The sequence below is a fragment of the Eleutherodactylus coqui genome, chromosome 1 (genome assembly GCF_035609145.1).
Source record: "Eleutherodactylus coqui strain aEleCoq1 chromosome 1, aEleCoq1.hap1, whole genome shotgun sequence".
Classification (NCBI taxonomy): domain Eukaryota; kingdom Metazoa; phylum Chordata; class Amphibia; order Anura; family Eleutherodactylidae; genus Eleutherodactylus; species Eleutherodactylus coqui.
The window spans coordinates 56,233,941-56,248,981 of record NC_089837.1 but is presented as its reverse complement, the minus strand read 5'-3'; the positions used below and the strand labels follow the sequence as shown (position 1 = coordinate 56,248,981).

The following is a 15,041-nucleotide window of genomic DNA, read 5'->3' as shown; positions in this document are numbered from 1 at the left end:
ACTCTGTGCCACACATTCCCAGGTGATTTGATGCCAGAGAATGAATGCTAGCACCATTTATGGCACCCATCATCTGTAAATGGATTGAGGAGAGTAGGTTTTGTGATGGACATCAAAACATGTTAACAGGCAAATTTCAAGCTTGTAGGTCCTACTAAATGATCCCAGGGCATCAGGCGCAAAGATTGAGTATTGAAGATACTGTGTAATTGCTGAAATTTGCTCATATAAATTAAAAGGGTTGTACCATGATTACTAATATCCCATATCCACAGGATAGGGGATAACTTGCTGATCAGTGGGAGCCTCACCACTGAGACTTCAGTGCCTCCTGTCCTCCTCACTGCGGGCTTTCTGCACCCCTGTCAGTAAGAAGGAGACTAAATTGAGTGCTGGTTGCACTAATGCATCATAATTAACTTTCAATGGGACTGCGGAGATAACCGAATGGTAAACACCCAAGTATTTCCATCAGCTCCATTGAAATGAATGGAGCACTGATCATGTATGCTTGGCCAGCGCTCCATTCATTTTGACATCACTCTGGGGAAAGAAACAACCACTCAATGATAGGCAGAAGGGGACATGGGACCCCCATTCTCAAGATTAGTGGGGGTCTCAGCAGTGGATAGGAGATAACTTGTGATCCTGGTACAACCCCTTTAAGGTTCACCACATGTGACCACTCTGATTTAAAGAGTTGTCTATACAGGGCATTCAGAGTTGACAGGAGTTAATGGGGAGGGAAAGAGTTTGACACTTCAGACCCCTCAAACAGCCAGTTCGGGAAACAATTTAACTTCTGCTTTGAAGGATCAAACATTACATAGACAGCCTGTTGATTTTAATGGGTGTCGTCTATGGGAACCATATGCATCGTATGGGAACCAGTCAAAGAGGTGTTCACATCTCAGCCAAATATGGCCGAGATGGGAACAGAGCTGAAAACAAGGTGACTGAGAGCCCATCAATGGGAGTTCAGCAAACAGCATAGCTCAGCGGGATACATTGTTTCTGCAGCTCCCGATTTACAGGAACACCGGAGCTCGTTTGCATAAATCCCATTGACTTCCATGGGGGGTAATGGAAACAGTGTAGTGCAGAGTGCTTGGCTATTTCTGACCACCTCGGCCATCACACTTAGAATGGCCAGGGGCAGTGGGGACCAGAGCAAGAGATGCGGGTCTTGGAGGTGGCACCTGCACCGATCAGACATTTATGGCACATCCCGGGGGTATGCCATAAACATCTGAGATGAGAATCCCTCTTTAAATGATATGGGATTGCCCAGACTGAACCCCATAGATGCATATTACAGCCATTAGATAATAGCCAGATGACACCATGGTTCGTAATGTCGCAACTCTCTATGATTCGCTTTTGTTTTTGTCTTTTAGGGATTCTTTATTCTGCTTTTTGGATGTTTGATGGACAAAAAGGTAAGAAGAAATATTCCTACAGTGATTCTTGCATGCCGTTTCTTATCATATGTTCTTATCTGAAAGTAGCTGAACATCATTTATCTTTTGTAGACCCGGAACGCAAATGTTAACGTAGTATTTTATAGGGACCTGTAGTGTGAGTTCTGCAGAAACGCCCCATGAGTGTAAGAGAGGATCATCTGATGGGCTAGACTCCGACTTTGTAGCCAATCACTAAAGTCTATTTCTTATGGGTTGAGTTATAAATAGCCTATTAGATCTTATTAATGCAATACACTGTATGTATGGGGTCGTCCTCCCGAATCATTTCTTCCGGTGAACCCAAAGTACCGCAGTCTGACATTGGTTGTCCATTGCCACCAGTAGGTGGTGAGCTGTATGCCATTATATATGGCTCCTATAAGCTAGACCTGTGTTTCCCAACCTTTACAGCCTTGGGAAAAATTGGTCAGAGGCATGGCTAATCACAACGTATGATATTACCTCTGATATTCTGTGTGTGTGTGTGTGGGTGTTATATACACACATACAGTAGGTGTGCAGATTACTGATTTCACTTGAACTGACTAAGCTGCAGTACCAGACGTTGCAGTGCAGGGGTCATTTGTCCTGCAGATCAGAGGGGGTCTGGGAGGTGAGACCCTTAACAGTCCTACATTGATCATCCATATATCCTGAAAACAACCGTTAAGCACTGATGAAAAGTCTAATACAAAACTTCTCTCTTTTACCAAAAAATGTAGGTACGAGATGCGCTATTCAGCAGATTCTCCGTCTCCAGATGGTCTTCACAGCAGACAAAAGTAAGGAAACTCTCTATATAACTAAACATCTGACCATGCAATACTCATATGATGTTCTATACTCCACATGTAATGGAGCTGAACAGAACGCTAGTAAGACAGACACCAAAATGGCACCTGTCTCGCTAATGACAGTGAAAGGGTCTGTTTGTTTCCATTCTCAGGGTTTGTCACAATTGTGTTTTTGGCAGCCGTGATGGAACCCCCACATATAATCACATGTAGTTCAAACACCGTGGGAACACTCCCCAAGGGCTCACTCACACTCACTCTCGCCCGCATATTCCATGCATACTTGTCATGTGCGTAATGCGCGATGCTAAAAACCCATTGACTTCTATTGGGCCATTCGCACCAGTTATTGCTCTTAGTAAGAGAAATAACCTAATATTTTATATATGATACATTTTAATGGCCAACAAAGAGAAATGATGTTGCAGCAAGCTTTTAAGACTACTTGGGCCTTAACTACTTGGTTTAACAAAATTATCTGAAAATAAGGGAAATGGAACAATACCTCTGCAGCGCCACCTATTGGAAGGCAGCAATCTGCAAAGTCACTGTTAGACTCTTTATACAAGCCTTCTAACAATGGCAGGGACTTGAAAGGAAAGCCAGAACCCATGCACAGACAGCTGTTTTGAGGGGTTTGCCCCCTCATCAGCATGCAGCAGAATTCTGGCTTTGCTAGAGATAGGCCTATGATGTGGGTCAGAAACACTATCTTTCTCCTTAGGGAGAGCACCTAGATGGTGAGTAAGGAGACTTAAAAGGCCATTCATGCTCCTCTGGGTAATATGCAAATAAGGGAGATATAACAATACCTCCACAGTGCCACCTATTGGAAGGCAGCAATCACCAAAGTCAATGTTAGACTCTTTATACAAGCCATGACCAGGAATTAGGTGGCACTGTGGAGGTATTGTTCCATCTCCTTTATTTGCATATTACCAAGAGGAGCATGAATGACCTATTGAGTCTCCTTACTCACTGCCTAGGTGCTCTCCCTAAGGAGAAAAGCTAGCGTTTCTGACTCACATCATAGGCCTCTCTCAAGCAAAGCCAGAATCCTACTGCATGCTGATGAGGGGCAAACACCACAAAACAGCTGTCTGTACATGGGTTCTGGCTTTGCTTTCAAATCCTGGTCATTGTTACAAGGCTTGTATAAAGAGTCTAACATTGACTTTGGGGATTGCTGCCTTCCATTAAGTGGCACTGTGGAGGTATTATTCCATCTTCCTTATTTGCACATTACCCAGAGAAGCATGAATAGCCTATTAAAGCTCCATTTACACACAAAGAAGGTCACTCAAAATTTGTCAAAAACTAACAGTTTTGAGCGATCATTTTGCATTAGGTACTGATAGGCTAATCAGACCATTAGTAGCTAACAAGCTTCATTTGCACGTATATAGAGAACAGCAGGTGGTCTATTCTCTAAATACATCTGCCTTGGGCTGCTGTCTGCATACAATGCTATCAGCGCTGCCTGCGTAGAACACAGCATGCAGTCCCTGTTATCAGGGGTGATGGACTTTATGCTAACCTGAAGTCAGTGATGAACTAAGAGTGCGTGGTAAGTGCACAATAGGCGCGTATTTACACGCAACTGCTATTGCTCAAAAGCCATCGTTTGGAAGAATTTTGAGCCATAATAGCTCAGTGAAAATCAGCCTTAAGTCTCCTCACTCACCATCTAGGTGCTCTCCCTAAGGAGAAAAGATAGTGTTTCTGACCCACATCATAGGCCTTTTGCTAACAAAGCCAGAATCCTACTGTACACTGATGAGGGGCAAAAACCCTGAAACAGCTGTCTGTGCATGGGTTCTGGCTTTGCTTTCAATTCACTGTTACAAGGCTTGTGTAAAGAGTCTAACATTAACTTTGGGATTACTCCCTTTCAATAGGTGGCACTGCAAGAGTATTGTTCCATCTCCCTTTTTCTTTGCATATTACCCAGAGGAGCATGAATGGCCCATTAAGGCTCCTCACTCGCTGTCTAGTTGCTCTCCCCAATGAGAAAAAATAGTGTTTCTGACCCAAACTATCTGAAGAAACGGGATGAGGTTAGAGCAGTGTTCCCCAACTCCAATCCTTAGGGACCACCAACAGGTCATGTTTTCAGGATTTCCTCAGTATTGCACAGGTGATGTAATTACCGTCAGTCCGCAGACATTGCCATAGGTGTTCTTACCATAGGATATCCTGAAAACATGACCTGTTGGTGGTCCCTGAGGACTGGAGTTGGGGACCACTGGGTTAGAGAATAAAACCTCGACTCCACAGATAAGAGTGTGAGAGTTTATGGTCTATAAAGTGATGTAGGATCAGAGGCCTGGAGCCCCCAGTCCCGGCATCTGTTATAACCTGCCATAAATCCTACAGAGACCATAAACCCCGTGTTCAGAATATCAGACATTCTTGTAAAACACACACACACACACGCACGCACGCATGCACGCACGCACACGCACACACACCGCCCTCCCCATTCCTCCTCTGTCTTTTTGAGATTTGAAGTTACCTGTTAATACTACAACTCTCATGTGTTCTGTGTAGTATCCTTGGCTACAACATGCTCAGTCACAGGTAAATGGGGGTTTTTGTCTTTAATTATGTGGCAATGAGACCTCACACTTGCTTTTAGTTTCTGCCCTGTTTCTCCAACATAATGATCCCAACAGTCTTATCTACAAGTGATGTTTAATTTTAATATTTTTTTTCCATTTTTCCTGTATTACAGACATCCAATCTCAGTACTGCAGACCCCGTGTTTTCCAAAGGAGTTATCAATTTGTTTGCTAAAAAAGGTGATTATTATTAAACAGCAAAAATAAGATAGACATTAGAGAAAAAAGATATTACAGATAGAGAGATATTAGAGATAGATATGAGATAGAGAGATATTACATAGATATCAGATAGATAGATATGTGATATATAGATACCGTATGAGAGAGATATTAGATAGAGCGATATTAGATAGATATGAGACATAACTAATGACTTCTTCATCTCTTCACAGGTGTTTACAACATTTCTTCAGCGCAGGCCAGCTCATCCAGTGAGATGTCAAACTCCTACTCCCTCCTGACCTGATTGCGGTGCATTACAGAATGTGCTTACAGAACAGCCCTGCACCGTTATCATCCCGTCTGTTCAGTCTACTGTGTGCACTTTATTCCATATCAGCAAGCCTGTCACTCCCAGTGCATTGTATCCCGGATCACTGAGGCCTGAGCTATGTTATTACATTTTCCATTCAGTGCTCCGCACATTTACTCTAATGGAGAACTCGTGAGGCTACCTCACCACGGCATCTGCTTCAGCTTGTAGCCTATCCAGTTCATTCCATTGTGGAGGAAGACATTATGTAGGCTTTAAAGGTTATGTTCTATATCTGCCAATTCACATGGACACAATGACATTGTGTGGACATCAGCTTATAAATATGCAATGGACTGAATATAGCACTGTAAATGCTTGTGCCCACTTCATAAGGACTCGATGACATCACTGGGACTACGAAACCCCTTCATTCACAAAGACATAGTGCCATTACTGAAGAGGCTGCACATCAATGCACAAGACTCAATGACATCTGGGAATGCAATCCTTATCATTTTCAAGGATCTGGTGACATCATTAAGAAGGCAACCTATTTATGCGCAGGACTCAGTGACATCACTGGGAAAACAATCCCCATAATTTACAAGGGCATTATGATGTCACTAAGAAGGCATCCCATCAAGGCATAAAGACCTGGTGAAGCCATCGAGAATGCAAGCCCCATAATTCAGAGTCATGATGACATCACTGAACAGGAGGCCTATCAATGCACAAGGGCATAGTTACATCAATGCGAACTTAGCCACAATGAATGTACAGTAAGACTACATCATCAGTGAGAATGCATCCAGTCTAGAGAATCACTACAAGGAAATGCAAAGATATTCAAGGGCATTACCAAGAATGTGGCTGCAAATTTAAAAGGAACTGATGACATCACTGGGATACAGTATATCAATTCATAATGAAAACAATGACCTCACAGTGATACAGTATATCCATTCATACTGAAGCCAGTGACATCACTGACATACAGTATATCAATTCATATGGAGCCAGTGACATCACAGGGATACAGTATATCAATTCATATAGAATCAGTGACATCACAGGGATACAGTATATCAATTGATATGGAACTAGTGACATCATAGGGATACAGTTCATGAATTCACATGGAACGAATTACATTAATATAGAGTTTAGCCAATTATCATACTAGGAGTGTGTCATATGATTGGGAATATACCTAACTATTATAGAAGGGACCAGTGACATTACTTGGAATGTGGCAAATAATCTAGAAGGAACCTAAGACATCAGCGGTAATTCTTCTTGTCAATTCATCTGGAACCAGTGACATCACTGGGATTTAGTCAGTATTTTACTGCAAGAGGTAAAATGATTGGGAAAATACAGTAATCCATCACTTTTCAAGAAACCTATGACATCACTGAGCATACAGCATAGCAATTCATATGCAACCAGTGATATCACTAATAGTGTAGACATATAACAGTAGGAGATTGGTTGATCATACAGCCAATTAATAGGCGAAGAACCAGTGCTGGAAATGTAGCAAATACATATTCAGATAACCTATGACCTCACTGAACATGCATCATGTCAATTCATATGCAACCCGTGATGTCACTAGCAGTGTAGCTAGTTATAACATCAGGAGATTGTCACATGGTTGATCATACAGTCAACTAATAGACAAAGAAACAGTAATGTTACCAGGAATGTAACAAAAACATATTGAAGGAGCCTATGACTTCACTGAGAATCTAGTTCGTTATTTAGTAAGGAACCAGTGACATCACTGAGAATTCAGCATATCAGTTCACTAGAAAGCAGTGATGTCACTGATTATATTGACTTGCCATAGGTTTTTTTATCCAAGAGGACAGTTTCCTTGCACTGAAAACCATAGCATGCTCTATAATGCTGTACCTTATTTTAGGCGCCACAAGACAAAATGTGAACACTGCTTTAATCTGGCAGTTGTAACACATTTGGCGCCATTTTTATGAAGCCAACAGGAAAGCCAACATTTATACCTGCTTTCTCTACTGGATCCATGATGTTAAATACTGCTGTATTCCTTGGTTTAGGGTCTTTCATAACTATCACAAATGTACATTCTAAAGACGAACGTCTCCATATAACAACGTTAACAAGCAATTAAGGGGGATTTCCTCATTCAGACGGAGGTATGCAAGTTGTGCCCAAGAATATCAGATGGAATTTGCATCAGACAGCACACGGGCATCTATCCATGAGCTGTGTGATCCGCGGGGATAGTGGACATTGCAAGTCCTACTCTTGTCCAGGAAGGGTATCGTTTCTCCTTAAGAAGAGCATCTAGTAGGTGTGAGGGGACTTTAAGGCCATCCATGCTCCTCTTGGAAATATATGCAAATAAGGAAGATGCAACAATACTTCTGCAGTGCCACCTATTGGAAGGCAACATTCCTCCGAGTCAAGGTCAGACTCTTTATACAAGCCTTATAACAATGAATGGGTTTTCAATTCCCAGTCATTGTTCTAAAGCTTGTATAAAGAGTCTATCATTGACTTGCAGGAATGATGCCTTCCAATAGGTGGCGCTGCAGAAGTATTGTTGCATCTTCCTATTTGTTACTTTCGTCCATCTTACAGACCAAAATAGGGGACACAGCAATTTTATTTTCACATAGACCATCAGTTGGGCACCTGTTCTGAGACTTGTGCACTTCAAATATGAGTAATCCAGCCGCTTTTACATATGTATGTCATGACCCCCCTTGTAAAGTACACCACCATGTCTGTCTATTCACTGTATAGAATGTCATTACTCCAGCTGTGCTATAAACCTTGTATGACACACCACGTAATATATACACCCGGTGTTTTTATTGTCACTTTTGCTTTAACTTATTTATTTCATGTATGTTCGCTGCGGTGAATATCACTGTTTAAAGCCCCTAGTAATGTAAGACTGAGGTCTGCAACCTGCAGCTTCCCACCAGTTAATAACTACAACTCACAGCATGGCCAGGTCAAAAACAAAGATTTAATAAAGGCGCTTTGGGTGCCCCAAACAGAGATGGGAAAAGTAATACTGCATTAATTACAGTACACATTATAACATGGGATGGTTTAGGAGTTTTCCTGACATAGTCCTGCTGGTCTGGAGTGGTTTAGTAGTTCATACCTAAAATGTCTGGTGGTCTTACAGCAGCTGATTAAGGGGTTAATACTGATATACATAATCTATGGTGGTCTAGGGTGATTAGGGGGTAGTATTTAATATCCCTGGTGGCCTAGAGGGGTTAAATGATTAACACTTAAGGGAGTAGTCCAGTTGTAAAGTATTGACAGCTTGTATTCAGGACGTGCCATTGTTATTAGAAATGTGGGGGGCCCCACCGATCAACTGTACTCTTCGCCGGTGAATTGATTTCTGCAGGAAGCAAATAGCTCCATTCCCACTGCAGTGGCCAGGTTTGGTATTACAGCAAAGTTTTCATTAAAGTGAATGACCAAACCTGGTCACTAGAGTGAGAACAAAGCTGCCTGCTTCCTGCAGCAAGTAGCTCAGTGCAGAAAGGCTCCGGCCCAGATAACAGCTGACTAACATGGTTTCCGGGTGGACGGCTCCCACTGATCAGATAATTTTAGCCTATCCTAAGAACAGGACATCAATTTTTGAAACCAAATAACTCCTTTAATTAAAGGACATTCTGGGAGTTGTAGTTTCATTGTAGCCAGAAATGCACAGGTTGTAGCCCACTGATGTAAGATATTGTTTAATCTCATGTAGGTTGTAACGTTTGTTTCCTACAAAATGTATATTAAAATAAAAAATGTCATTTTAAAATATGACGTCCGAACCGGTCCGTAAAGAAGAAGCTAATTATCATAGTGTATTACTAGGTCAGTCCAAGTTTGTGTTACATATTTATTATTATAGACCATTGGTTCACACTGCCAAATTAAGGCATAACCTTTCCCATTCACTTCTATTGGAGGGCAAAGTTGTGCAGCTGATACAATTGCAGCTGCCATAGCCTAACACTGGCTTTAAAGGAGATGTCCAGGGTTAGAAAAACTCGGCTGTTTCCTTCCAAACAGAGTATCACCCATGCCTATAGGGTAGCGTGGGGTATTCAGTTCAACCTCATTGAAGTGAATCGGAGCTGTGATACAATACCAGACACAACCGACAAGGGTAGCACTGTGTTTCAAAGAAAGCAGCCATGCTTTTCTAACCCTTGACAACCCCTTTAATGAAATTGCCCCACTTTTAGATGTTTTGCTACAGCAAGCGGGCCCCTCTGTACATTGCACAGTAGGGTTCAGCCTGCAGTACCCACTCTGGCCACTGCGCAATTTGTGGAGCTGTCTGTTTCCTGCAGCTAAACAGCTAGAAGTACGACAACCCCTTTAAAAGGGCTGCACAAGATTAGAAGAAAATACTGTAGGTCTTTGTCTTCCAGAAACAGTGCCACCCTTCTGTATGGCTGCATCTGGTATTGTAGCTCAAACCCATTCAATTGAATACCATATCTGATATACTAGAAAGAGTGGCACTGTTTCTGGGGAAAAATGACCTTTTTTCCCTAATATTCTATAACAACTTAGAGATTGATAAATATAATGCACATAGGTAAGAATTGGGTCTAGAAGCTGTATAAGTGTACTGTTACTCTATACTATATGGTCTGAGACCATGATATAAACATTGTAGTAGTGTTTAAAAAGGGTTATAATATTTGGTTCTGCGCAAATAAGCTGATCACTGTGTGTACCCCCATTATTGGCTGTAATCTGTGCAGGAACCCAGCAGCAAGTGTTTAATTTCCCTACAGCAGCCCTACAGGCGAAACAAAGTATTACACAGTTCTTATTGAATTCAATGAGCTGTCTGTATTCTGTATGGATATGCTGGATCCTCCAGTGCAAGAAACACTGTAGCCTTTCTGGCTAATAGATGATTGTTCTTAACAAGGGATCCCCAGGATTCCCTATTATGGTGTTTGATAGTGGATTTCTTGTTCTAAATCAGAAACAGCCTCTTTAATGTGTTCAGAGTGTTTATATAATAAATGTATCATCCGTTTTTCATAAATGACAATAAACAAAACAATTTAATGTATACATTTTTTATTTCGTTTTGTATAGACAGAAAAATCATATCCTGAAGTAATACGTATTCTGCATCAAACGTACCAGTGCTGAATCAACCTACATGGAGCATACTACATCTCCCTTTCACCAAATACTCGATACTACTAATAGTATCAAGAAGCAGCCCCACTCTTGTTCATGGCTTTGTTTAGAGCTGCAGCTCAGCTTCATTAAATGGGGTTGAGCTGCAATACCAGACACATCCCATAGACAAGGAAGGTACTGTTGTAGTTCAGCAAAACAGAAAGGACAGATGTCTGCCAGTATGACTGCAGGATTTGACTACACAAGGTATGTCTGTAGTCTGTTACCATGGAGACGCATAGGATTGTGTAGGAGCTGTAAATACAAATCAATAGCAGATTCGATAATAAAGGGATTGTCTGAGTTAAAGCTTTTTTTGTTGGCCATACATAAAAAGAATAAATTAGCCAATTTCACTCCCAGATTGCCCTCTGCTCCAGTGTTGCCTCTCCATCTTCCGTCTCAATCTGTTTTTACAGGGAATGGACATCAACCTGGGCCAGCTGGGATCACATTGAGGAACAAGAGGGGATAACGGTGCGGCGGAAAATATCACAAATATAAGCCATAGTATACATCTATTTCTATAGTATACTAGATATTACGTATCACACTTTTTTGTGCGTGGTGCCAGGAGAGATCTACACTGAACATCCAGTTTATTAGAGCCCGCGGGCCTTCAATGCTTGAACCCTAATTAAACCTGTGATCCCGTAGTCCAGTATAAAATCACACGACAAGTTTTCGGTGGATCAGTTTCAGTGTGAATCTACATTGGATGGGAAAATCCATCTATCTGAGCGACTTCCAACGAGGCCGGGTCATCGGTGTTGGACAAGCTGGGGCCAGGATTTCACTGCCCACCTTGTGGCAATGTGGAGAGTATACAAAGAGGAGGAAAAACGTTCAGTGAAAGGGGATCCTGTGGACAGAAAAAAAAAAACAAGTTAAGAAAGGGGTCAGAGGGGGATGTCAAGAATCCTTCTAATGAACAGATGGTTCACAGTCAAGCAAATTGCAGTTGATTACAACACTGCTGTTCTATCTAATGTGTCCAAACACACAATAGCTGTTCCTTAGCACGGATGGGCTATAACAACAGCAACCCATCTGAGAGCAATTGCTGTCTAAGAAAAAGAGAAAGACCACAAAAGTTGTATCACTAATCAGTGGAAAATATCTTCTGCTCAGATGAATCCAGATATCTGCTGCGCCATGCTTATAGGAGGTCAGAAATTGGTACAAGCAGCATGAATTGATGACCCCTTCCTGTTCAGAACATCTTAGTACCTCCATTTATTTTGAGGCAACCACAATAAACTTCCTGTCCACATAGCTGATATTTCTGCAGGATTATTTCACCTCCTAGTGGTATCTACTCTATGATTAATTACTGTGGCTCTGAAGGCCAAAGGTAGTCCACGAACTACTAGATGGGGTTGCAGGGTCCGATACGCAGGCCCTCAGCTGAGAAGACAGCAGGATAGAGAGATAACCTTGTCACGGGGCTCTGCCATCTCCTCCCCTGGGGATAGTCCGTTACTAACAGGGAGCCCACAAAGCTGGTAACAGTGGTTACCTGAAGTCCTGTTGGTCATTCGTGACGCCAACGTTCCATCCTCTGCAGTGAATCTTTGAGGTGAAATACAGTAGGCCATGCACGCAGAATGTCTTTTCTGAACACAAACCGGGAACGTTCGGCTCTATCCGTTTACTTAAACATGAATAACCAATAACAGTCCAACAATTCTTACAGTGGTGAAGCAGGGAGGATTCACACGTATTTGCATCTCTACAGTCCCAGTTATCTGTAAGAATTTACTCTCCTGGTAACTCTCTTTCTCCCTCTCCTGTTACTCACTCACTGTCTCTCTTGCTCTCCGGACACATGCGGTTCTTGCACATGCACTCCTAGTAGCTAGTTACAGTGATGAGTTTCTTGGGAAGAATAAGCCCAAGCGGTAACAGCAGACCACCTCTCGGCCTCCTCCATGTCTCCCAACTCACGGTGTCACTCTGCTCCTGGATTCTCTCTCTACTCCCCCTACTACTACTCCCTCACAGACATGTGACCACTCTTTTATACGACACAGGACAATACGATACATTTTCCAGACATGATCAGGCATTAACCCATTCATGCCTGAAGACATCCAATACACATGCATTCCACATACAAGACACTGCACGAGACAAACATAAAACATGCATTCTGAGGTGCTGGAGGGGTTCCCAAACTCTGGGCCACTACAGTAGCCTCTAATAAAATAGCCATTCCTTGTATGTTATCAGGAGAATCAAATCCTCACATCCAACAAAACATCAGTGAAACAAAGTAAATACTTGTAAATACACATGTAACTATTATAACGTGTGGAAATCAAATATTGACCAAACAAATATATGCTGTGGATCACGAGATAATGGGTGGGGACACGTCTACATAGTTACTCAACGTAGTATGTTGGAACGTGAGTCAAATGGGCATCGCCGTGATCCACCGGCAGCGAGGTTTATGGACATGTAAGAGCCAGCTATTCATCTACAGGTGTTGTCATGTTTGATTAACATTTAACTACCGTGGTATCTGTAGCATTGCTTTTTAATTATCAGTCCTGATGAAGCTCTGAACGAAATGCGTGTCGGTGTGAGATGTGTGACATCTGGTGAAGAGCATCTGCATCACATGTATTATCTGTGCAGTAGATCTATAGTAGGAGGAGACAATATCACATATCTATCTATTGATTTATTTTTTACCTGTACTGTATGGTCTACGCTATGTGTGCACCCTCCTAATTGTTGCGCTCTGGCGTCTCATCTACACACATTGCATGAAATCAGCGCTCCGGAATATGTTGGCGCTATACAAATAAAGATTATTATTATTAAATCAAGCCCACAGCAATGCGATCTCCATATGCAAACATTTGCAGTAGCATGGATTGCACCAAAGAGCGCAGTGACGTTCAGCGTGATGCTGTCATAGGTGCAGCCTTCACCACAAGTCAGTTCATGAAATTGCTGATTGGCTAGATCTGTAAATGCGGTATTGTGAAGAGGAGGCGTCTAGGAGTAACCATAACCGGCACAAAGCAGTATGTAGAGGGATGTAACAGGTGCGGAATATGACTCCGGTGATGGAGAGGTTTCACACCAGTGCTCTACTGAATGTAGGATAAAGAATAATATAGCAATAACATACAACCATATGATATTAGAGCCTCGTGTGGTGCAGAGTGTAAGCTCTCGCTCGCGACCTGAAGATTATAAGTTCTTATTGTAAAATGTTGGGGCTTCAGATTCCACCCGTCGCTCAATCTCGATTCTCTCCATTTTCATGAGCTGTTTTAGCTGTTGTATGACATCCCTTATCTCCGGGGGTTTAGATAGCCACCAATTGCTCAAGAGGCACCTCTTGCCGATCAAGAGAATGGTATGAGTTATATCAGCTTTTCTCGCCTGTGTTGGCAGCTGATGAAGTATAAATGTTTGTGGTGTCAGCTGTAGGGTCAGAACCCCAATGTCCTGCACCAGTTTTTGGATCCCTGTCCAGTATTTATTAATCCTCTGGCAGAGCTGGGCAGGTCACATCTAGGACATGCTTGTAGCCTTGTTGGGCAATTAGGGTTCTGTGGTTTGTCAAACCTATAAACTGCGATTATCTTAAAGTAAGTTTCCTGCCTCCTTTCGTTAGATACCACCTTTCTCACAGAGGAGTTCCAGCTCGTCCTATAGTTTTTATTGGTACCATTTTAGAGTACAGATGACTTTTTGATCGCTTTTTATTACTTTTTTCTTTGGGATAAAATGACCAAAAAAGCACAATTCTGGCGTTGTGTATTTTTTTTCTGACGACATTCACCTTGGGGAGTAAATAATGCGTTACTTTGATAGATCAGACTTTTATGGGCACAGAGATACCAAATATGTTTTTTTTGGGGGGGGGTTATTTAGTTTTTCTGATTATTAAAATGGCAAAATGTTTTCTATTTTTTAACTTTTATTACTTTAATCTTTTTAATAATTAATAAAAGTACTTTAAATGTATTTTTACATTTTTTTAGCCCCCAAAGGGGACAAGAATTGCTCCTGCAGTAAGATGTAATGCCATAGCATTATATTATACCACGATCTGACAGGCAGTCTATCTATTGCTTGATAGACAATCCGCAATGGCAGCCCTGGGGGCTTTCAGAAGGATTCTGGCTGCCATGGCGACTGAACAGCACCCCATGATCTCACCACCATTTAAATGCCACTTTCAGTAATAGCTACAATGCCCCCTACATACAAACCCCGAATCTCCATGACATAAATATATGTTATGGAGCATTAGGGGTTAATATTGTGCACGCAGTATAACATTATCACAGTCGATAAATAGTTTAGCCCGGCCAGCGGCAAATAGGAGTCTCTTTAGAAGTAACTTGAGTCCACTACTTGATATATGCAGTCACTGCCCCCTGAACAGATTACTAGCACAGGACCTTTGGGGAAGCTGTGCAGTGATGCAGGCAGAATA

General features: G+C 42.0%; 2 protein-coding genes across 4 annotated transcripts in view; both read left to right on the top strand.

Annotated features, from left to right (window-relative positions):
* Positions 1-7,831, top strand: part of LOC136621153 (adhesion G protein-coupled receptor F5-like) — a 170,588-nt gene extending 162,757 nt beyond the window's left edge. For all 3 annotated transcript variants that reach the window (XM_066596433.1, XM_066596425.1, XM_066596442.1), the window contains exons 18-21: positions 1,398-1,439; positions 2,186-2,245; positions 4,992-5,058; positions 5,274-7,831. In XM_066596433.1, coding sequence (XP_066452530.1) covers positions 1,398-1,439; positions 2,186-2,245; positions 4,992-5,058; positions 5,274-5,347 — 243 coding nt within the window. In that variant the 3' untranslated portion in view covers positions 5,348-7,831. The remainder of the gene's footprint in view (positions 1-1,397; positions 1,440-2,185; positions 2,246-4,991; positions 5,059-5,273) is intronic.
* A 2,926-nt stretch (positions 7,832-10,757) lies between these two features.
* Positions 10,758-15,041, top strand: part of LOC136617929 (adhesion G-protein coupled receptor F3-like) — a 31,348-nt gene continuing 27,064 nt past the window's right edge. The window contains exon 1 of the mRNA XM_066594295.1: positions 10,758-10,783. Coding sequence (XP_066450392.1) covers positions 10,758-10,783 — 26 coding nt within the window. The remainder of the gene's footprint in view (positions 10,784-15,041) is intronic.